Source organism: Lytechinus pictus, chromosome 3, assembly GCF_037042905.1.
Source record: "Lytechinus pictus isolate F3 Inbred chromosome 3, Lp3.0, whole genome shotgun sequence".
In the NCBI taxonomy this organism is placed as follows: Eukaryota; Metazoa; Echinodermata; class Echinoidea; order Temnopleuroida; family Toxopneustidae; genus Lytechinus; species Lytechinus pictus.
The window spans coordinates 18,098,543-18,121,957 of NC_087247.1; the positions used below are offsets into that span (position 1 = coordinate 18,098,543).

The 23,415-nt window shown below is 34.9% G+C and overlaps 1 protein-coding gene across 1 annotated transcript in view; it reads right to left on the minus strand.

Annotated features, from left to right (window-relative positions):
* LOC129255826 (uncharacterized) overlaps positions 1-23,415 on the minus strand; it is a 72,535-nt gene that overhangs the window by 19,579 nt on the left and 29,541 nt on the right. The window contains exons 12-19 of the mRNA XM_064097959.1: positions 22,627-22,885; positions 17,119-17,306; positions 14,083-14,529; positions 12,863-13,420; positions 9,625-9,820; positions 8,720-8,952; positions 7,314-7,590; positions 3,122-3,366 (exon numbers count right to left, since the gene is read on the minus strand). Of these exons, the coding sequence (XP_063954029.1) occupies positions 3,122-3,366; positions 7,314-7,590; positions 8,720-8,952; positions 9,625-9,820; positions 12,863-13,420; positions 14,083-14,529; positions 17,119-17,306; positions 22,627-22,885 (2,403 nt within the window). The remainder of the gene's footprint in view (positions 1-3,121; positions 3,367-7,313; positions 7,591-8,719; positions 8,953-9,624; positions 9,821-12,862; positions 13,421-14,082; positions 14,530-17,118; positions 17,307-22,626; positions 22,886-23,415) is intronic.

The window sequence follows — 23,415 nt, forward strand, 5'->3', positions numbered from 1 at the left end:
TATTAACTCCCCCCCCCCCCTCCTGAACATAGATGAAGATTTGGTCAATTGTTGATGAAAACCTATTGTTCTCCCTGGGTTTCTCACTATTGTTGACTCCCCCTTTGCAAAGTTATTAGATAGATAATAATAAAATAATAATAATGAAGATGGTGATGGATATGAAGATGATAATGATGATAATGATAATACAAATAATAAAAACAATAAAAAGATGAATAGTAATAATGATATCAGTAATAGAAATCATCCAAGTTTTAAATCTGGTCTACACCCAAAATATGGGTGAATTCATTATCTTGCCCTTAATTTTCACCATCTATATCCTTATTGGCTTACCCCCCCCCCCCTCTCTTTCAATTCTACTCTCCTCCACCTGTTTCAGTGTTCTCCTTGGTTGCACTCTTTCCCTGACCATCCACCTGAAAATCAAAATTTCTTCTAAAAAAAAGATGAATATAGCTAATGAACATATGTAATAGAAAAAATAATAATAACCGCAATACTACTAATAATAAATAAGGATAATGATAAGAAGACTACTAAACCACCACTACTACTACATGACTACTACTACTACTACTACTACTATACTACTACTACTACATGACTACTACTACTACTACTACTGCTGCTACTACTACTACTACTACCACTACTACTACTGCTGCTACTACTACTACTACTACTACTACTACTACTACTACTACTACTACTACTACTACTACTACTACTACTACTACTACTACTACTACTACTACTACTACTACTACTACTACTACTACTACTACTACTACTACTACTACTACTACTACTACTACTATTACTACTACCACTTCTATTAATATTACTATTAATACGACTAGTAGTAGTCTTAGTACTATTACTTCTACTGCTACCTTCATAATAATATTAATACAAATAATGATCTAAAGTTCATTTTTCAATTGCTTGCCAGTACCCAAATCATGAGGTATATGTATTGATATGACAAAAGTGTAAATTCAATAAGTGGCATCTAGATATTGTCAGGGTTGATTGACCACTCCGAAGTGACATCTTGGAGTGGTATTCTGGAGAGCATTTCATGAAATAAAAAGGGAGTGATTTTCATTATTGTTTATAAACTCCTGCAAATCCTTGGCTGAGGGGAAATAAGTCATCAGTGAAAGTGAAAATCACTGACAAAACTTTCTCATGAAATACTCTTTCCCCTGACAAGTTCTTTAAGCAGCGCGTGGCTGCATGCATGAGAACGGCACCGAAAGAAACACACATTGAGTGTAACATCGACACAGAGATGAATGGATTCCCTATGTGAATCGCAAGGAAGCTTTGACCATCCACCAAATGTGAGAGAAAGAAAACGTCTCATAGAACTACACCAATGGGTGATGCATTTATTTTATTTCATTTTATTTGTCTTCTTTACCCAGGGTAGCCTGTTCAGTGGTTTAGACAATTAATGTTGTCAACCAGGGCCCTGCACAATACATATATACATAAAACAATGTGTTGTCAGACTGTAGAGCAATATGCTGTTTTTTAGCCATTTTCTCTCCCTTGTTTTATAGCCCTATTAAAAAACGGCTAGAAAACAGTGAATTTCATGTAAACCATGGTTTGAAACTGTGGTTTATGCATGCTTCATGCAGCACTAACTAACCCACTTTTTTCATAATGAGTGCACTGTTTGGGCTGGTAAACTTACAGAACAGCTGGTTCATAATGTTGTGCAATATTTAATTGTTTGTTATTGGATGCTTTCTTAATACGCACTGAATAGAAATTGCATGAAACAATATTGTTTCAAACCATAGATTCAAAACCACCTTTGTGAGGCCTGAGAATGAGTTGCGCTTTGATACATCACTTTCAATTAACTAAGATGGCTAATGATTTGAAAATTTGCAATTAAATCACATGACTTAAGATTAATTTCATACCTAGCCTAATCCTAAAGCTAGATCTAGAGGAGACCCCAGTTGAGATCTAATGTGAAAGTTCTCCACAGAGTACTTTCTCTTTACTAAACAGTCAATTTTAATCAAATTGTAGACTCCATAGAAGAAGAAGAAAAAAAGAATGCCTCAACAGAATTTCAAATTTCATCCAATTGGCCTATAGTATACAAATATAGGGACAAAGTTCGGAGAAATTATAGTGCGGAAAATTTCCACCAAATTTTGAAAAATGCCACTATTATCACAGGCACAATTTTACTGATTTAACATGGAAAATTACATATTTTGCCAAAACAACTCATCCAACAGTGTAAAAACAAATTTGAAAAAATGGCAGTGCTTGCTGTTATCAGTTTACTAAGTGTCATTATATCATGATTATTTCTTTGTTCAAATGCATATACAATTTCTGACGTTTGTGTATGATTTGTCATAGATACAGGCAGGAAGGTATGGTAGGCATTTGTACACAGGAATTCATTTTGCTCATGGGCAACATATTTTGATAAGAGGACAATTTTGAATGTGAGGACCATACAATGTAATGTAAAAAAATGCACTAAACTCAAAGTTTGGTTGTTTAACTTTTCTTTTAATTACTGTATACAAAGTAATCAACATACATGACAAATTTCCAAAAAAGCAAAATACAACTATTAAGAAAACATAGTAGCAATACAAAACATATCTAATTTAATATAAATAAAACAGATCGGAAAAAATAATTATTTCTTCTTTCTGTCTTATAGAGGTCAAATCATCAGGAACCACAAACAATCAGTTTAAAGACTGCTTCAAAATTTTAACTACAATCAAGATGGTAGTTTAGAATGGTAAAAATAGTTTTAATGTTGATCTGGCCAAATCATTGGAACCATTTTTCTGGCAGCAATTGGAGGTCTTTTGAAGTTTGTTGCTGTACATTTCCTTAAAATGTAACAAGAAAGTTTGAATATTGTTTGAATGACTTCAAAAATTCAGATTCCAAATATTAAGAATGCAGTCACAGCTTATGGGCCTATATTTTTAATCTAGAATGAAACCTTAATTCTTCAATTTTCATTAACAAGCTTCAAGAAAGTAATCAACTTCAAATACAACTCAAAATTTGTGAATATTGTGAAAAATGAAATTAGATTGCATAACTACTATCTTACCTGGGTCTGTAGTGTCACAGTTCATACTCGGCATTTCTTGGCACATGCTGCCTGATTCCATGTTAAATGGCATAGAAGGTCTATCCCCTTTATCAAATTCAAGGCACAGGTACTCATAGCCACGAACACAGCCCAATCTTCTACTCAAGGGAGTACCAATATCCCCAGATAGAGTCATTGGACGACTAGGTACCATAGATGTCCTCATGGCTCGGTCATCAAGGATGTTTCGTATTTGGCCTTTTCTATAATGCAAATCAAACAAAATCCATCGATAGATAAGAATAAAAAGTGAAACGCATTTCACAGTCTCGCCTGCAATACGAGATTCAATACTGCAGCAGTGCTGACTTTGAAAACAACAAGGTGAATTTTTTTCAAGATGGGAGAAGCACTCATGAATTTTATAATAAAATATTAAGTTCATTGACTTTTAACATTGACTGAGAAACTTGTTATTCTTTTTATATTATAAGTTATATAAACTGAAAATTTCATGTAATTTGATGAAGAACTATTATAATAATGAAAAAAATATTAATATATTAAAGTTAATTGATTTGAAAGACCATAATGCAGTAATCTGAAAATATTTCTGATATCTCTTTTCATAATATTCAAGTTTAACATTACACAGATTTCATGTTCAACATTATCTTGAAAATTAGAAAATACTTTTCTAAAAATGATTGACCCAAAATGACCTTTGACTTTCACCTAGTGACCTTAAGGTCTTTCCGCAGTTATGTTTGTGCGCATCATGATCTGCGCATATTTTACACTCTGCGCGCTGACGTCACGATGGATGAACAGGGGATTAATCAGCTGTAGGAATTAGCTAATTTTCTCCTTATCTGCACTAACTGCAGATCTGATGTGTTATCTTATGAAGCTAATAAACTGGAATTATTCCATGGACCATTTAAAAAAAATTCCTCTACAATTTCAAAATACTCTCTTACTCTGTAGTGCTGCGAAGTATGACGACTATGACCCCCAGTTTGAATGAATGGTAGAGTGGTTTGGAATTTTTCCTCACATACATACAAAGCTTTTGGCGCTTTTTGGGATGTTTTAAAAAGCACATTTGCTCTAATAAAAGTGCTGATAGTTTGAAAACAAGCGCATGAACCCATATTTTTTAAGGTTTGCCGCTCTTAGGTATACCTTCCTCTACAACTTTGCAAAGTTTGGTGAAAATGACATGGGTTTTGAATAAAGTGCATAATTTTTTGTACTTCTCAAGTTTGTTATTGTAATTTCACATTTTTGAGGTTGAGTTTTTGTTATCTTTCACGCAGTTTCTAAGAACTGAGAGTGCCCTTAAACTTAAAAAAAAAGAGCAAACACTTAATAGCAATATAAATAGATTATCCATCTTAAGGATATAATTATTAATTATACTGCAACATTTGACAAAATTTTCATGGATTTTGACTGAGTAATAGCTTTAAACTCATCGTTGTGATCTTGAGAGGTCTAAAAATGCCAAATTCTTTTGAATGCTCAATTCTTAAGAACATCCATTTGGGTGAATTTTTAAGCTCTACACCCAGAAGGAAAAACCAGTTCCACCGGACCAGTTAGACCAGTAGAATTTTAACTGGTAACTCTGGAAATTGGAACATCGGTTTACTGGTCTAACTGGTCATACTGGTCCAGTTAAAATTTTACTGGTCCAGTTAAAAGTTAAACTGGTCTTGAATTGCTGGAATTTTATACTGGTCTTGTGTTTCTGGTGGTTGATACTGGTCTCACTGGTCTTCATACTGGTATCCAATTCAAGCTGGTCTTTACTGGTATTTTTTACTGGTCCTCGAAATGGTCGAACTGGTCCTCGTACTGGTGTTACTGGATCAATTAATTACATGCATTTGGTTTGTTATATACCATAGTCAGTGAAATGTGATGGAAAAGATGGTTAGTAAATTAATCTTTCTGCTGTTATTTTAAATGTGATGTATGAAATTACAAATTTTCAATGTGAATTAGTTCACACACTTATTTGGAAAGTTTTCAAACAACAATGAGTGCCATTGCAAGGATATTCCATTCTAAATCCTGATTTTTCTTTTTAAAATAGGGAATATGCAAATGAGGTAAACCACGTGATCAGCATCATCAGAATTACTGGTATTACTGGTCTTGACCAGTTCAATTTCAAACAATGAAGTACTTTAGACCAGTTGACAATATCAGAGGAATATATCTTGCTTTGCTTTTAATCATAATCAAAGGAAATAATTATTTTAATGATAATGTTAATACTTGACAATTATGATAATATTAATAATACTAATTACAATATCAATAACAATGATAACAGTTATAAGAATGATAACAACAATGATCATAATCATAATAATAATAATTATTATAATTATAAGAAGAATGATGATAACAATGATAACGATAATAACTTTCTCTGAATTGCAAGATTCATTTTCAATAATTCGTCAAATGATCTGACTTGAAATAAAGTCATTATTTATTGGACCAGAAACACCAGTTTGATGAAAAACAATTTAACTGGTATTACTAATTGCTTCAACTGGAATGCAATTGTTGGAACTGGTCTCCAGTTGATTTTTACTGGTCCAGTTAAAAATCAACTGGCCCAGTAAAAATATACTGGAAACCAGTAAAATTCTACTGGAAACCAGTAAAAAAATTTACTGGTCTTACTGGTTTTTCCTTCTGGGCAGCATAAAATCAAGCACATGGACCCATGTTAATTTTTCCATATTTGGAATATTCAGGTGCTTAAGTATCTATGCGCAAAGTATGATGAAAATGACATGGATTTTCAATGTTTGGGAGCTAGACTTCGGAACCAACTTGCAATAATTTGGACACTAATAATTTGAAAACGAGCAAATGGGCCCCATATTTTTTATCTTTTAACGTCTTCAGAATATATTCCTCTACAAATCTAGTGAGTATGATGGAAATGACATGGATTTTGAATTTGGGGGCAGAATTAAGGAACCATTCGTATTTTAGACATTTTGGACGGTACAAAACTTTTGCACGTTTTAGGCGCATTTTGGGCTGTTCCAAGCCAACTCGCAATACTACAGACACTGATAGTTTAAAAACGAGCACATGGACCCCATATGTGTTCAGAATATTCCTCTACAAATCCGGAGAGTATGAGGAAAATTACATGGATTTTAAAATTTTTGGGAGCAGAACAACGGAACCATTTGTATTTTAGACATTTTGGACGGTATTATCAGACTTTTGCCCATTTTCGGCCCATTTTTTTTGTGAAAATGACATGGACTTCATTTTATGTACATGTGGAACGCCTATCTATTTTTTTCAATTAACCATTATTATGTAAGTTTGATGCAATAAAATATCATCTCGAAACTTTAAATCATATTTCTTGATACTACAACATGGTCAAAGTTCATTGACCCTAGATGTTCTTTGCCCTTGGTCATGTGTTCAAGAACTCATGCAAGTTTATCTGTGATACTTTATTACCCTTATGTTTAAGTCTAATGAAATTGGTCCTTACACATTGGTTAAGATTTCAAAGTTGATTGCACATAATCAAATTTGACCCTAAATGACACTTGACCTTGATTATGTGATCTGAAACAATGGAAAATGAATAATGATACTTGTTTTCCGTCACATCCAAAATCAATGAAATAGATCCATATTCTCATATAAGCTATGGTGACATTTCAAAAACTTTTAAAGCAGGCAAGAAATAGGCAGTTTCTTTATCTTATTCAATGGGCCTATTAAAGGAAATGGTTTACCTATAATAGTATGAAATCTGGAGAAAACTTATTAAATTATAAGAAAATATAGGCTTCCATTTCAGTGAAAGATTTGTGAGCAAGCAAAACCATACTCAGAAAATTCCAAAAAGGGGTATTATCAGGGGATATGGGGTAACACTCTTTACTTTTAATGATTGCCCCATGCCAATCAAATTAGGCTAGAGTGAGTAAATCTTTCATCCAGTGTGAACACTTTTGGCGGAGGAATATTCAGACTGATAAATGAAAATCACTATCAAGTAGAAAGGGAAGCCTAGCCCATAGAAAGGAATGTAAGCAACTATAAAATAAAAAAATACATTTAAGACCCTATTTTCAAACTTCAAATGGGATTTTCACATCTGCATGTGTATGGTAATATTATATAACGTAAACTGTCATCATGAACTGACCTGCTTCCTGTGCCTTCTCTATTTGAACTTCCAAAAGCTCCCACCCTCCACAGGTCACTTCCAGTGATCCTTGAAGTAGTGTCATGAGGATGTATCTCCAGCGAAGCACCTATTGTGTCACTTCCAAGCCCCTGTAAATTGGCGCCCATCCGCTGCCATCTGGCTGTATCACCAGCATTCCCAGTGTTACCAGAATTACCAGTGTTACTGGTATGGCCAGTATTACCGGTGTTACCAGTATGACCGGTGTTACCGGTATTAGGCCTCCTTGAAGTATCTGGGGAATTATTAAGAATCAAAGGGAACATCATATATATCTCACCTGATTTTATAATTTACTACTTGAATTTATCTACGTATTATGCTGGTTTGTTTGGAACAACTTAGCCAACCAATAAACTTTACATAAGTTATAAGGTATATGGCTCAGAAACATGGAATGTGGAGACAATAGAAGGTAACTTAAGGAGAACAGAAAGGCCGGGCCATGATACCAAAATATGTGTAGTGTCAAAATATTTGATAGAGAACACAAGTGAGATCATAATGCAAGAAACTGTTGTGGAAGAAAGTGGATTCGGGTGGATGTTCAGAGATGATGATGAATCTGTGACAAGAACATGGCCTCTGGAACTGAATCGCAAAAAAAAACGTTAAAATTAAGACAAGACCAAATATTACATCTGCACCTTATACATGCAAACACTGAAAAATTAAGAAAAAATATATGTTTCCTTTAAGCATTTTCAATCCATTCTTTTTGACAGCAGGAAGATGAATAATAATGACAAGGCATAAGCGATGTTGTGTCTCGATAGCCCACTTGTGAAAATAACCAGAAATATCGCAATTTGCGACAGCATGTAACGTACCGATTTGTATCAAAAGTTCATTGTGAAATTACTGGGATTATGGGATAGAATAAAGAGAGTCTGGCACATAAAATTTAACTTTGACCTGAAAATGACCTTTTGACCTTACCATGTGACCTCAGACTACAGCATACATGCAGGTCTCCTAAGTACCTCTACTGCAACCCAAGTTTGGGTGAAAAGTGATTTATGGTGGGAGAGTAATATGTCATAAAAGAGTCTTGCACATAAACTTTGTTGACCTGAAAATGACCTTTGACCTTACCATGTGACCTGCATGTGAATGCACCATAACATGCAGGTCCCTACATCTTCAATCCAGGTTTGGTTGAAAAGTGATTTATTGTTGCAAAGTTATGAGACGGATGGACGGTGGACGGATGACATTTGGATCCCTTATTCTCGCCTTCACCTTTGGTGGGCGAGAAAAATTCTGGGTGTTACGTACACATTACATCATGCATTAACTAGTGTGTTACTGATTATACAAAGATTTCCTCCACTCTCCTGTCAGAAACAAGAACTAAATCTTACCTCCAACAGGTTGGCATTCCATTTGTCGGCACATGACATTGGAATTCATGGAAAATGTCATGGTTGGATTATCTCCACGCGCAAATTCTAAGCAGAGGTACTCATAGCCTGGTCTGCAACCCACATGTTCAGCCAAAGGCAGCCCAACATCTCCACTCAATGTCATCTCCTGACTTGCTCGCATGGAAATACGCTGTGATTCTGAATCCAGGATATTTGGTATTTCGCTTCTCCTAAAAATATTTATTGAAGAGAAATAAAAAGGAAATACAAGATTTGCTGCAGATTTTTCCTTTGATCCTTCAGCCTGCCAGTAAAAATATACCGAGTCTTCAAATAAGGGGCAAAATTATTTACTTACTACATATCAGCACCAAATGACTTTGCAGAAAAATGATTGATTTAAACTGTAAGCATACAAAAAACATTCCTTTCAGGCAATATGCATTATTATATATATATATATATATATATATATATATTATATATATGTATATATATATATAAATATATATTAACAGAATGCCTAGCTATTACCCTTTAATATAAAGAAGGGGCAAAAACAGTGTGGAAAATGTTGTTAAAAATTCCTTTACATTAAATTCTTCATCAGTCAATTTGTACTTATGGAATGAAAGAATCATATAAATACTACCTTTTGTGAATGAAATGGTATTTGGAGAAAATCCCCCCAAAATGCTATTGTAAAATTCAAGATAAGCTGCCCTACGTCCAACCTCAGGATGCTTGGTCCCCAAGAGTTAATATGTATTTTCAATGTTTTATAATGCAAAAAAATGAATTATTCATGATGTTAAAAAACTTTATAGTGACAAAAGTCAAAATTTGTTCACAGTAGTTTGGGAAACAATAAATAATTATGAAGCGCAGTGATTTAAGCTTGCCTTGAACCGCTGCCGTCAGGAGATGCACTTCCAAAAGCAGACACCTTCCACAGTCGATTCCCAGTAATTGTTTTTGTCGAATCACCAGGGGTTACCATCAAATTAACCCTTATGGGAACAGCCCTTTCACCTGGTGCACTTTCTACACCGTAGCTAGCGCGTAAACTTCTGTAGTTGGCGACATTAACCGAAACAGCTGTAGTACCATAGAAAAGAAAAGAAAAGCATTCATTAATTCCTGTTGAGATAAACAAAACCTTAACAACCGATGTAGCGCCTACCAGAAAGACCTCATTTTTGTTTGGCTTACATTATTACGGACTTTGTCTCTGGAATGTTGATGTACAGTACTATGCTTCATATTACATACTTTATCTGATTTGGGGGAATCATTATGATGATCATAAATATGTGAATGCAGTAATCATATTGAAAGTGTCTACACAAAACATGAAGCAGTCGGTGGTATAGTTGAATTAATTCCTTTCATGCAGAAATTAAGATATACTGTACTGTATGTTGATACTGAAGAGTAAACTTGGCTAATACTGTTCACATTTTCATAAAATGTGTAGATTTCAGTGAAAACACTCCATCTGCATCGCATTTGCATCCTGCATATTACTGCTTATATGCAACACATTATTTTAGAGCTTAGACTGGTGTTAAAAGTGTGAGAAAATGTCAGTAAGTAAATATCACATCATTGGTACAAAATGACTGTGGTTAAAGCACAAGGGGTTTAAACATGCCAATGGGAAAATGACAAATGTGGAAATCTGACAGATGAAGATGTCACAAGTAATAAAAAAAAAACAGTGAAAAAATGGGGGGGGGGGGAGAAGCTGGGAAAGAAAAAGAAACCATGACAATATAAGTTTCATTAAAAATAGTTCAAAATATCACACCATGCAGATTGTTGTGATTAGTCAACTTTGTAGAGATAATACGGCAAACCATATAACCTTCAATAATAATATTCTGCGAACACAAGGTTTACTAGTTAATGTGTAAGGTGGACTGTAACTATATGTTCAATATGAAAACTCCAAGCAAGTCAGCTAAAACTTCACACCTCAAAATGACTACATAAAAAAAAAGACTTAAACACATGTGTATTATACAGCATATTCTCCCAAATAATTTGATATCATTTTTAATGAATGTTTACGCTATGATAATCAAGAGGTATTCTTTGTTGCGATATAAATAAAATTTGATTTGTGTCAGAGTAAGATGTGACTGCAATGAATAAATACAGATGTACATTATTATCCTACACATGTTGCAGTAAATGCATTAGGAACCTTGTTGAATAAAAATCTTTAGTATCAAATCAACGTTAATGTGAATTTAATTGAAAAGGTATTCTGCAATAAATACTGCAACTCATATAGCATTATGGACATCTAGATTATTCATTGCAGTAACACCTTACTTTTTCACAAATCAATTTAACATAAAAACATACATCCCGATAAAAATATACCACATAGAAATGGTATCAAATCATTTCGCAGAAGATACTTTTGTTGGACATATACATGATAACAATTCTGTGTTAATAAAATGTTTCTTTTTTCATTACATTCATGATTTTCATGGTGCAAAGTTTTTTCTGACTTGCTCCGTATAGGAGATTGTGTGACAGAACACATTGTCCTAAAATTTGCCACTGTTGTTATTCTGTGGAGACAGGGTATAAGCAGGGTTCATTAATGCTCATAGGACAAAATGTGTCACCTTATTTTTAGCGTTTCAACTTTGTAGAAACATGATATGGTAATTTTTCCCTCAAATTTGATCCTGCTAATTCTGTGAATGCAAGGCTTAATAAATAATTTGATTAATAAGCCACGTTGTAAATTATGCATATGTTCAGTATGTGAACTATGAAGAGATGATATGGTCAACCATATGAACTGAAACTAGACAATGGTAATTATATGAATATGGGATAAACGTATAGCTCAATATCTGAGACATAGTGTTAATATACACATCACAAAATCAATTTCTACACTACGGTAATACTGTGAATACAATGGGAGCTTACACAAACTTCAATAAATCCAACGATGGTAAATATGTGTCACTATGTACTTTGTATGTAGACTACCCCAGCAACAAGGTGATTTGAATTGACAGAGAAAGGTAAAAAAGGATAATGCTTAAAATTTCAAACAGATCTGATGTAAAATAAGAAATCATTAAATTCTAGTTTTGCTTATATTTATTAAATAAAACATTGTATAGCATGAGATGAATGATTAGGCGATAAGGAGCGCAACAGGTGGTGTTAAAGCGCCATGTGCCCCCCCCCCCCATTTTTTGAGGTCATTCTTCTTCCTTTTTAAAAATTGCTTGTCCAACATTTTTTTACAGGCAAGCGGCTCCAAGAGGACTTTTTAAAGTTTTTTCTTCTTGCTTAATTTTTCAGAGATGACCTCCTTTCCACACAACTTGAGATACCATCCAGACCTGCTTTTCTACTCACTATTAGATTACCATATTTTTTACAAGTTTCTCATTCATAAAGATTTCTCACTTATTCAAGTCATCTCGTTGTTTGGGTGGAGTTCATCTTAAACTTAGTGCAAATCATATTCAAAACTCTACCTGTACCAACAAATAATTTCCACACATGAAACACGGTGAACACACAGCAATAAAGTGATGCTTCAATGAGGACTCATTCTCTAAATAATTAATTCATTAACAACATCTAGGAAATCTACAATTATTTTTGGAAGGGTGGGGTTATAAGATACCAATGGTCTTTACTTATCTTGATTTACAATTGTATTCAGTCTTTTTTAAGACTTACATATTATACAAGAAGCCAATATTACTGCCCACTTTCAGCAGCTGAAGCTTAATTCTAAGGGTTGTTGCAACTTATTATCAATCAACCAAAAGAAATCATTTGCAAACTTGCAAATGATTTATGATCAATTCTTACTTTTCCAAAGTAAGAGTTGTTTGTTGCAAGAAGCAGACCTGCAATTTATAACTTATGATTGATATCAAAGACCTTGAATGAAACCTGCCATCATTGATAAAAAAGTTCACAACTGTGCAGGTGACACAACAAATTGTACGATCATTACAGATTGCAGTGCTTTTTATTTATTCTATTATAAGTTTACCACTCACTATTTCATGCATTCGAGTGCATTCCATTATATCTGAACACTTGCAGAAAACTATAGAAAAAATTAGTTTGTAGTGTACCAACCGCTGGATCTACCCTGAAGACATGTAGCTCTTTGGCAGGAAACAACTGCACCTCCACCAGGTAAAGGAAAATTGAAATTTGGATCAGGAGAATCCCCCTTGGCAAATTCAACACAGAGAAACCCTATGTCATTACATCCAACTCTCCACAATTCAAATTGCATCGGGATTTCAAATTCAAGTGGCGCTACAGCATGCATTGGAGCATTGGCATCACGAAGAGGCAAGACCTGCCGACGGTACCCAACTTTCGGTCCCTTCCCTGTTTGCAACGAGTTGCCAAAGATACCCAATCTCCAAAGGTTGACACCATGGATGAAATCAGTTGTTGGGGAAGGGGTAATCCATGCCCTGAGATTTATATCACTCGACATAGCATCTCGATATGTTACTGGCTGCATGTTCCATCGAAAGTTTGTAAGCCTTGCCGTCTTGAGGTGACTGTTCTGATTGCTGACAGGGCGAGGTCCTCTATCGGGACCCTGGTTAGAGGTGGAAGTGGGATTCGGATTCGGATGTGGTCTTGGTCTTGGAGCTCTAGTTGGTCTTGGATCTGAATCTGATATGAATAAAAAATAGCATCTTTTGATTACAGGGAGGCTAGCTACATGACTTCGCAAGCAGCCATGTTTGAGGACATGACAATGTGAACCTATGCATTAGACCATAAAAACAATAATCGATCATGGTTTAATGCCCAGTTTTTTTATCGTTTTTCCTCCAAAATGGCTGTTTGTACTATATATATTCACCATTTATCATACTATACATCACATCTCCAGGAAGCATCTGCTTTCAAGTATAACAATCTGTCCATTATTGTATTTAACTAAATCAAGAAATAAATTTGTAAACCAGTCTTTTGAACTGAAAACAACAATTGGGGACAGACAGATAATGGACCATCAGGTATATAAAACTATGTTCAACCGCCCCCTCCAGAATTTGTCTGAATGGGCAATAAAAAAACAAAAGTAGGTCTGTTAATACCTGCATGCATGTTCAAATAAATCGACACTTTGTCAAGTTACAATTCAATTATGAAAAGTTGGCAATGAAAAGCAGTAAACAGTCTATATTATCTCATAATGTTCAATCTTTCATCTACTGGTATCTAAATCTTTGATACAAACTACAGGAATCATCTATTTTTGTAAAGAACAATCTTCTGATTCTATATCATTTCAAGATAGAAATAAATCAAATGTTTCTTTTACTCACTTTTACAGCGATATAGATGACAATTAATAAAGTGGTTATTGGTCATCGGTAGATTAAAGTTTGGGCGTGGTCTATCTCCTTTTGTGAACTCAATACAAATGTACCGTGTATCCCCACATCCAATTCCTTCCATGTTAAAGTCTGTGTTTAAATCAAATCTCAAGGGTAAAGAAACAGTTAGTTCTCTGCTTGTCTCATATTCATTGAGGATCTGCCGGACGTATTGGTGTCTAACACCACGACCATCCCGTTGGCCACTCGAGAACAACCCGACCCTCCACAACCCTGACCCATGGATGTAGTCAGTCCCAGCCTCAGGCATTACAATGAGCTGAATACGGACACTTTGGGCTGCTCTCCGAGATCCTAAATCCAAAATTGGAGTCAGCATCCACTGCATACTAGAGAAACGAGCCGATGGGAGACCTTCAATATTGCCACTCGTGTCTGTATTGGAACGAGGAGAAATGGAGCAAATGGGGCCGGTCGGCTCAACAAAGTAATGCAGACCATAGTCGATAGAGAAAGCACTATAGCTATAAAGTTTCGTGCAACTCACCAAAGTTCATGCTTCAGGTAAAGTAGTGTATCCGAAGTCCTTTGTACAATTCGATGATTAAAATCGTGCTCCACTTCAAAAGTTTCAACATACGAGTGCTTCATGCGTAATCTAATGCTACATCCTGTGTGTATTCAGCAAATGTTGATGCTAACAACAATAAGCATAACAGTGGAATTTAATATTTTCATTAATACAAAACTTGTTGCAAAAATAATTAGTAAAATGATAAATCTACAGGACTGTTTTTTTCAGGAGGCCAACAAGCTCAAGAAATTGATACACTACAAAACCACAAATTTCATGAATTGCCAAACAGCTGCAAATCTTACAACACACAAAAATATTGACACATTTGGTAAATAATTCTTATACCCCAACAGCAAAGCTTAGCTATTTAGAACAGGCTATATGGTCAATTCCATGTGATATTTACCTCTACATGTGCTAAGGTTGTAAAAGGTCAGTTTCAAACATTTATAAAGTTAGTTAGAATTTCACTTTTTAAACAAGCACAGAGAATAAATTCTATCTTGTATTATTTTCCTATCAAATAAAGAAAAATAGTCATTCATTTTCTGTGACATTCCAATATTTTCCATAAAATAATTCAATTGTATTGCCATCTGATTAAATAATCCTAAGATGCCTTTACAGAACCAAGTCTGACATGATAAATTTTCATATTTAAAGCTACAAAAAGTGAAATTCAAGCCATTATTTTCAAACTTATCAACAGGTTTTTACATGGACAAATTTACGTACAAGATACATCTTGGCCTTAGAGCATTGAGAAGCACAGTTTAGCACACAATGTGTACAATATTATCCCTGCTCTTAAAAGTCTAGTCATTTTAACTTTTCACTTGGAAAAAATTGCAACAGAAATGCATTGTGGTGAAAAAAAAAATTGTTGCAATTTGCTTCAAGTTGGCCAAATTTTGGGCTAAAATGACTGCCAGCGTAAGGCTAAAAATGCTGGGGAATGGTTTATTTCCTGATCATGAATTTAACAACTCACGAAAATGTGGGGGCCCCATCATTCGCAAAAAATATGTACATGAAAAATAACCTCTTACACATACATATGTCTCTCACAGAGACGAACACAACTAGTTATTGGAATTATTGCATGCTTTAATTCAGGGAATCATCAGGGACGTTGGTCATAAAAAAACACTTTAATATTCAGTGATACACTAGAGTTTGTCTCGGGCATGCATCAATGCAGGCCAACAACTCTCTCATACACTTAACATGCAATACTACAGACAAGAACGTGTAAAAAAGGGTTACTAATCTAAGCATCTAAGCTAGATTTACAACATGCCTAGTTATTCAAGGAAGCATTTTGACATGCTGATATGCAAACGGTAAAATATAAAGACAATAAAAGGCATTTCTTCTCCCTAATTATCATTCATACAAATAGGAAAATGACAATAAATTTACAAAGATCGTTAATTATTGATGATTAACTTCCATGCCAAAATGGGAATGATTGTCAGCCCAAGGGGACTAGCTGACATCATGTTTAAAGAAAACTTTATCACTTTTCAGAAGTCATTTCAGGGCAATTGTAAAACAGAATGTTGTTGTTAATTCATTTTGTGTGTGGGGTGTGGGGTTTTTTTTTGCGTTCATTCAGCACAAAGAATATTTGCAAAGACAATCTTAACAAATGTTCTTTTTAGGATAATATCTTAAAGCAGAGTTTGTTTGGCTTCTAGAGCTAAGATTATTCTGCCTAAATCACTCCTAATGCTTCATGTTTCTATAGCATTATAAGCATATTTAGATTTTTTCCATCCTAACTTTATGTAAATCAATTCAGTTTATTGAAGAAAAGGTCTGAAATGTTTAATCAACATTTTGGAAACATAAGAGTTAATAACCATGCATACCATGTTTTTGGTGAAAACATTTTGAGAATGAATTCATAAATGTTGTAAGCATTGTTTTAATTGCATTGAAAATAACATGTAAAATTGATACTGACTATGCTCTGAATGTATTATGTCAAAACTTATCACAACAGATCTAGCCAGAAAAATATACCCTTTTACTGCTTAGTATATTACATTCATATAATCATTCCCCCTCAATTTTTTTTTTCTTCATATTTTCTAAATAATTGCAGTTTGTAGTTGCATTGTGTATTTCATACTACTAGTAATACATTAATTCAAACTTCACACTATTTTGTCAAAAGCACTTATTTCCACCATGAATGGATTTATCTTCATGAGTATAATGGAAATATCATTGAGCAATCTGATATCAAGACATTATTATTACATTTGAAAAAAGGCCTAATAACTTGATATTGATTTTGATATCATTTTTTAAAATGTACTATCTAGGATCAAAATTAAATAAAAGAAAATTACTGGTACAGTTTGTGAAAAACAATGAACCGAATACATTTAATCAGAATGATATTCAGTCCTTAATGAGTGATGTAAAAGAATTGTTACCATGGCAATTGAACAGATTGCACTGTCTAATGCGCTCATCTGTGGCTAGGAGACTGAACGGTGGCTGTGCACTTGGGTTCTTTCTCACCTCAACACAAAGATATGGGCGTTGCCTAGAGTCACTGCATAGATAGCGATTAAGTGATTCAAAAGGCGTTGATCCAACCAGTTCAAGCTCTCTATCCCGACTGTAAATACAATGAGAATTGATAAGATATATACATGTATTTCATATTTTCAATAAAGTGCCTACAAGATAAAGACAGACTCTTCACTATTAAAGCATTCAAAATATTGCTTAAAAGGGAAGTTCACCCTGACAATAATTTGGTGGTAATAAAAGCAGAAGAATGAGAAAAGTATCGGTGAAGCTTTGATGAAAATCCATCAAAGATTAAGAGAATTATACATTCATAAAATCTATATTCTATATATTTACATTTATTTTCAATTTGTGATAGTACATGCAAGCAGCTACCCAATATAAATTCCATAAATTGATTTTTTTTCATGAAACATATTATAGAATGGGGTATAAAATAATCATCAAAAAGCATTTCAATACCAACTACAATATGAGTTTCAATAAACTGTTCAGGGCATTTTCACCACAGATGGACACAGAGGCAAAAAAATTGATATTCATGTCAAATGCTTTATGTTTTTTAATAAAACAAGACCTGAAGTTTCTGAGACAACATTTTTTCCGACTCTGGCAGCCATTTTTTTATTTCAAAATGGCTGCCAAAGTATGGATACAAATTAGTGTTGAAAATAGTATATTGATACATATTTTGTTTTGACAGATTTTTAAAGAACAGGTTTGATCATGATGTTTTCGCCTTTGATTTAGCTTGCTATTATAACACTTTTTAAAATCCCACAGAAAGAAACACCAGTAATTCATTCATCTGATAAAAAAACATTGATGAAGTATGTGATATGGTATGTAATGTCAGTTACCGAAAACATGAACTTTTTTTTCTCATTTCCTGGAAAAGAGGATATATTATATGAAACTTGGTAGATTTCCTCTCTAGGTAACACCCCTCCCTTCTACACCAAAATTAAAGATTACCAATTAACAATGAAGCAATAGGGTACCATTAAATATATGTAATGTCAGTTACCAAGTGGAAAATGTAATGTCAGTTACCGAGATGTAATGTCAGTTACCATGATAAAACGTTGGTTACCAATATTGAAATGCAAATATGTGGTCAATTTTATGGTGAAGAAATATTGTATACTGTACTTGTTATCTAACCCTAAGAAGACTGGGGGGGGGGGGCTGATTCAGCCCCCCTCCCCTCGACATTTTTCGCGATAAATCCACTGCTCGAATGTTTTTGACCGCGTCGCTAGCTGACTTTTTACCTTCAAGTCTCGAGCAACTTTTGAGACCAAAATTGTGACCCCCGGGTACACGGTTCCGAAATTACGCAACATTTTGTAAGTGCATGCAGACCCAAAATTACTAAAAAACATGAATTTGTGTACAAATCCAATGCAAATAGTGTTTTCAGCCAAAATTCATAAAATGTATCATTATTTTTCCTTTTACTTTTAAAATCAATTAATTTTATCTTGTATAGGGCCAAAATAAAGTCCCTGACAATATCCATTGAAAAAACAATAAAAAACAAAGTCCAAAAAACAAAGAAATACATAAGAAATTTAAAAATCAATAGAATACATAAGAAAATAAATGTGATGTTGAAATTTTTGAAAAATAAATTTGATCAGATGCCTATCTAGAGTATGTGAAACAAAAATTAGCATTTTAGGGTCATTATTTTATTAATTAGATCAAACTTATGATTTTATGCATAAATTAGCATAATTAATCAGCAATGAGATTTTCTGCACAATTTGATTTTATAGTTTTGTAGATAATGCCATGGGTAAAGCGCGTGCCAATTTTCGTTGCGATCGCGCGATCGACGGCCGAGATCATAAAGGGGGGCTGAATCAGTTGCACTCCCATCGTGCAAAAAAAAATACTATGAAATTGTTTTGTACATGCACTTTACCAAGTACCTAATTGTTTGTATCAGACAATTTTTTGTTTGGTTTTCGGGGGGGGGGGGGGGGTAGGTGGTACTTTTCCCAACCTATTGCCTAAATCTGCAACATTTTTTAAGCTTAACATTGTGATGAAGGGGATTTCCAGGGTCCCTTTTTTAGTTTCTAGGATTCTTTTGAGCATTGCCTCGCTAAAAGTAAATTCCTGGATTTTATACCTGTTAGTAGTGTGGATGTGTGATACAATTTTGTTTTTGGTTTATAAGTATAGATGAAAAGTGAAATTTGACAGTTCTGATCAATGTTGCATGGATCTACTAAAACTGTGGTGTTTTTTCTAATTTACAAATAGTTCAGTTTCAGTTTAGAAGCTGGAGTTTATTTTTTGTTGACAGCTTATAAAAGAAATTAGCAAAGAAAATGATTAAACAAATTATGAAGAGAATTGAAATCCGACAGATATGAACAAGCATTGCTTGCACTGACCAGAATAGAAATCACTAAAACTACATGGCTGCATGAGATTCGGGGGAGGGGTACATGTAGCCTAGGGGTGGAGACCCTTATTAATTTTGCCTTTTTTGAGGGGAGGGGGAGGTTGGAGAAGGAAAAGGTTTAAAAAGTCAATATAAAACTGATGAATATATTATGGGTGTATAGTCAGAAAAATCCATGTAGTACAGTCAATGCAATATTAAATTACTATAGGAAAACATGTAGCTGCTATGACCCACCCCCCCCCCCCCCCCCGGGTAAGTAAAACATACATTTCTTATCTTTTGATTATTAAAAATGTGAAGTATTATGAAACTCTTATGATTTTAAAAAGCCTTACATATAAGTACCAAGAAAATTATGCCTCTGAAAATCATATAGCACTGGGTAATGTTAATGTGTATTGTCAGTTACCGACAAGTAATGATAAAAATGTTCAAATCAAAGAAAGGAATTAAGAAAAAGAAAAAGTTTTTTCATTGAAATGTTCCTAAAAACTCGGGTATACTTCCACATCAAGCTCACTTTCATGTGAAGCCCTGCACAGAAGATACAATGCAATGATTCCACACATTTGACTTCCATGTGTTATCTCAATGGCAAATTAAGTGTAATGTCAGTTACCGTAATGTCAGTTACCAGCATGGTTGTGGAAAAATTATCATAGTCCCCAAAAGACAAAAACGAATTGTTTAATATTTTGACATATCTTAACCTAGTAACGGAGGTATATTTACATATTCAAATTATTTCTCTATCTACTCAGGGACATGAGATATTTCAATTTTAATGAACACCCTGAAATTGCATGTCCTTTTGCGTAATGTCAGTTACCGACACATTTTTGCTTGCTGATGCGTAAAAAAATGTGGTTACATAGGAAAACTTAGTATCAGAGTATACAGCAAGGTTCACTTTATTAACTCTATCAAAAGCAAGCTCCCATCATTTGTTGTTTTAGAGATACACACAATGGAAGGTGTGAAAACATTGTGCCGTGTAATGTCAGTTACTGTGAAAATGCCCTTCAGCGGAAAACGTACACTAAACAAGTAGATTTGTTCTGGGTGTGTCTCGCTTGCATTACACAATTCAATATAGCAGCAGTTCTGACTATGAAGAAAAGGCAATAGCCATACTGTGTCTCGCCCACCAGTGACTACATAAGACAAAGGTTTCCCCCAAAGTTCAATACACAAGGTAAACTTCAAACGACCTTGACATATACCTATTATCTCTAATGTCAGCATAATACACAAGCCATCCAAGTTCATCTGCAACCCAAGTTCAGATGAAATGTGAGAGTTGCAAAATTATCTGTCAAATGAGAGCCTTACAAGTATTCTTTAAAATTTGACCTGAAACGACCTTTGACTTCACCATGTGACCTCCAAAGGCACCATAACTAACACGAATACATCCCAAGAACAAGCACCAAAGATTGTTTGCAATTGCAACATGTGCAGAGTTATGTCATATATGTCTCTTCTAACATAAGAGATCAGTCTTAATTGCAGGTAACTTTAACACATGAACTCAGATAATAATAACATTATCATGTTAAGCAGGGCCCACTGATATATAGAACAGTTTTCAGAACTGAATTGGCTTCCCTGGGTAAAATATGACCTTATTATTATCATTAGATGACCTTTGACCGCTGAGCCGCCATTCTTTCTCTCATGAGCTGCTGAAGAGGCCTGAACATGTTGCTTTGGCAGATGAGGGGGGGGGGGGGCTAGCCCAGAAGATGCATCCAATTTTCTCATAAAGATCTGATAAGGTAAGATCTTTCTGATTTAAATCAATAATTACATGTGTCTACCCACTATGCTATACCAGCAAGGAATAAATCCTAAAGAGGCATGTCAGAAAATTAAAGGAAGGAAGGCGCTAATAAGAAACAGAAACAGGGGCCCCACCCTTCCATGCAGAGGAGGCAAACCTTGCCTGAGGAGATGACTTTTAGGTAGATGGATATATAGGAGTTGGCAGAATGACAAAGAGTGGCCCATAAAATGTTATCTAGCGAGATGCCCTGAAACAGAGCCCATGATGTATTAACCCAGTACCATTAGACTTTAAGTTTATCACCCAAAATGAGCATGTTTGAGCCCGTAGCATGGATCATTTTGACAATCCACCAGGAGATAGAGTCGCGCAAATCGCATTGAAAGTTCGCATGTGATGAAAGGAGCTGCTCAGACTTGCTGTGGTTTTCAGTTTAATCCAAATAACACATGAGCTAGGGCACACATAGTGCACCAGACTTTTCTCCTTGATTGAGGAAAAGTTGGATAAGGGACCCAAAATTTTGACTGAGCCCAAAGATGCTTTCATTCTTCGTAATATAGAGATATGTGGAGATATAGCAGACACTGCACCTCTCCCATCTGATGTGCTTGGGCGTGGTGCACAGGGTGTAAAGGAAAATCTGCCTCTGGCACAAAGCAACAACGAAAAGGTAAACTGTCTTGACAGTCACATGATGGAATGTCGAATGGAATGTCAGCTCCCACATGGAGACTTAAATGCTTTCGGGAGGAGCGACCACTCGAAGGGGAGGCAACTCCCCCAGGAGAGAAAGTCCTAGAGGAAATTGTCCTGCCCCTGGATGTAAGTGGGACAATGTCACCGGAGCAGCACCACCTCCATAGCTCAGCGGAATGTAAGTTCAGGTCGTATGGGCATGGAATTGGCACACGAGGGTGCATGAATAATGTGTATACTTTATTTGCATGGGTAACAAGATAAATCAGGGAACTAGCATAACAGTAATAGGTAATCTAATTATTGACATAAATGATCACTGCATGTTCATACCAAATCACAGTCAAGTTCAGTGTTGGAAAAGCTGCGCTTATGGTCTTGCTTTAATTACTATGCAGGCGAGACAAGAACTGACATTAATGACAACACTGACATTACTAAAGAACTGTATCTTCAGTTTTGAATGAATTACACAAAGGATCATTGGAAATTACTCACTAGCTTGTCGTACCCATAACACGTCCATCAAGTATGTTTTCAACATATCCATATTTCGTCGGGTTTCTATTCTCAGGTGGATCCGAGGCGTATACACCCATTTCCCAAAGATTTCTTCCAGAGATTGTTTCGTGACCGGTATCTGGGATCAGTCTCATCCTCACTTTTAATGCAGAGCTGTCATCCAAATACTCCCAGGTCACCGATGTTGCCTGAAATATGGCCGACCTTTGAGATTGTGCAGCTATATTTTTGATGAATTAGAGGGGGGGGGGGGCAGTGGGATAGTAGGTTGTGGAAGAACAGAAATCATTTCAGTTAACAAGGTACCGTAAGTCTATTTTGTATTTTTCCCTGTGAGGAATTAAATCAGTAAGTTAGCCACGGGAAATAAAAAATTACAGCTTTCTAAACTCCAACATTCACTTCAAGATCAACTACTTCATTTACACCATAATACCAACATACACACCTAGCAAACACACATTACCCACTCACACATGTGCATTCACCTCTCCCATCTCATCAAACAAACTGAACACAACTTGAAAACAGACAAGAGGGGTAGGTTGACAAGGAAAGACTTTATTTTAACATAGGTTTGCTGGAGATATGCGTACTGACATTTACACAAAAGACAATTTAAAACAGAACAAGGATTACATTGACAGTACAACAAGCATGAGGTAGGGGAAGGAATGAGCTTAATTGTGGTAAATCTCACTTACCAACCTAGAAGCAATCGCAGATTTGCCAAACTGTAAGAAAATCTTTTACGTTAGTATGATA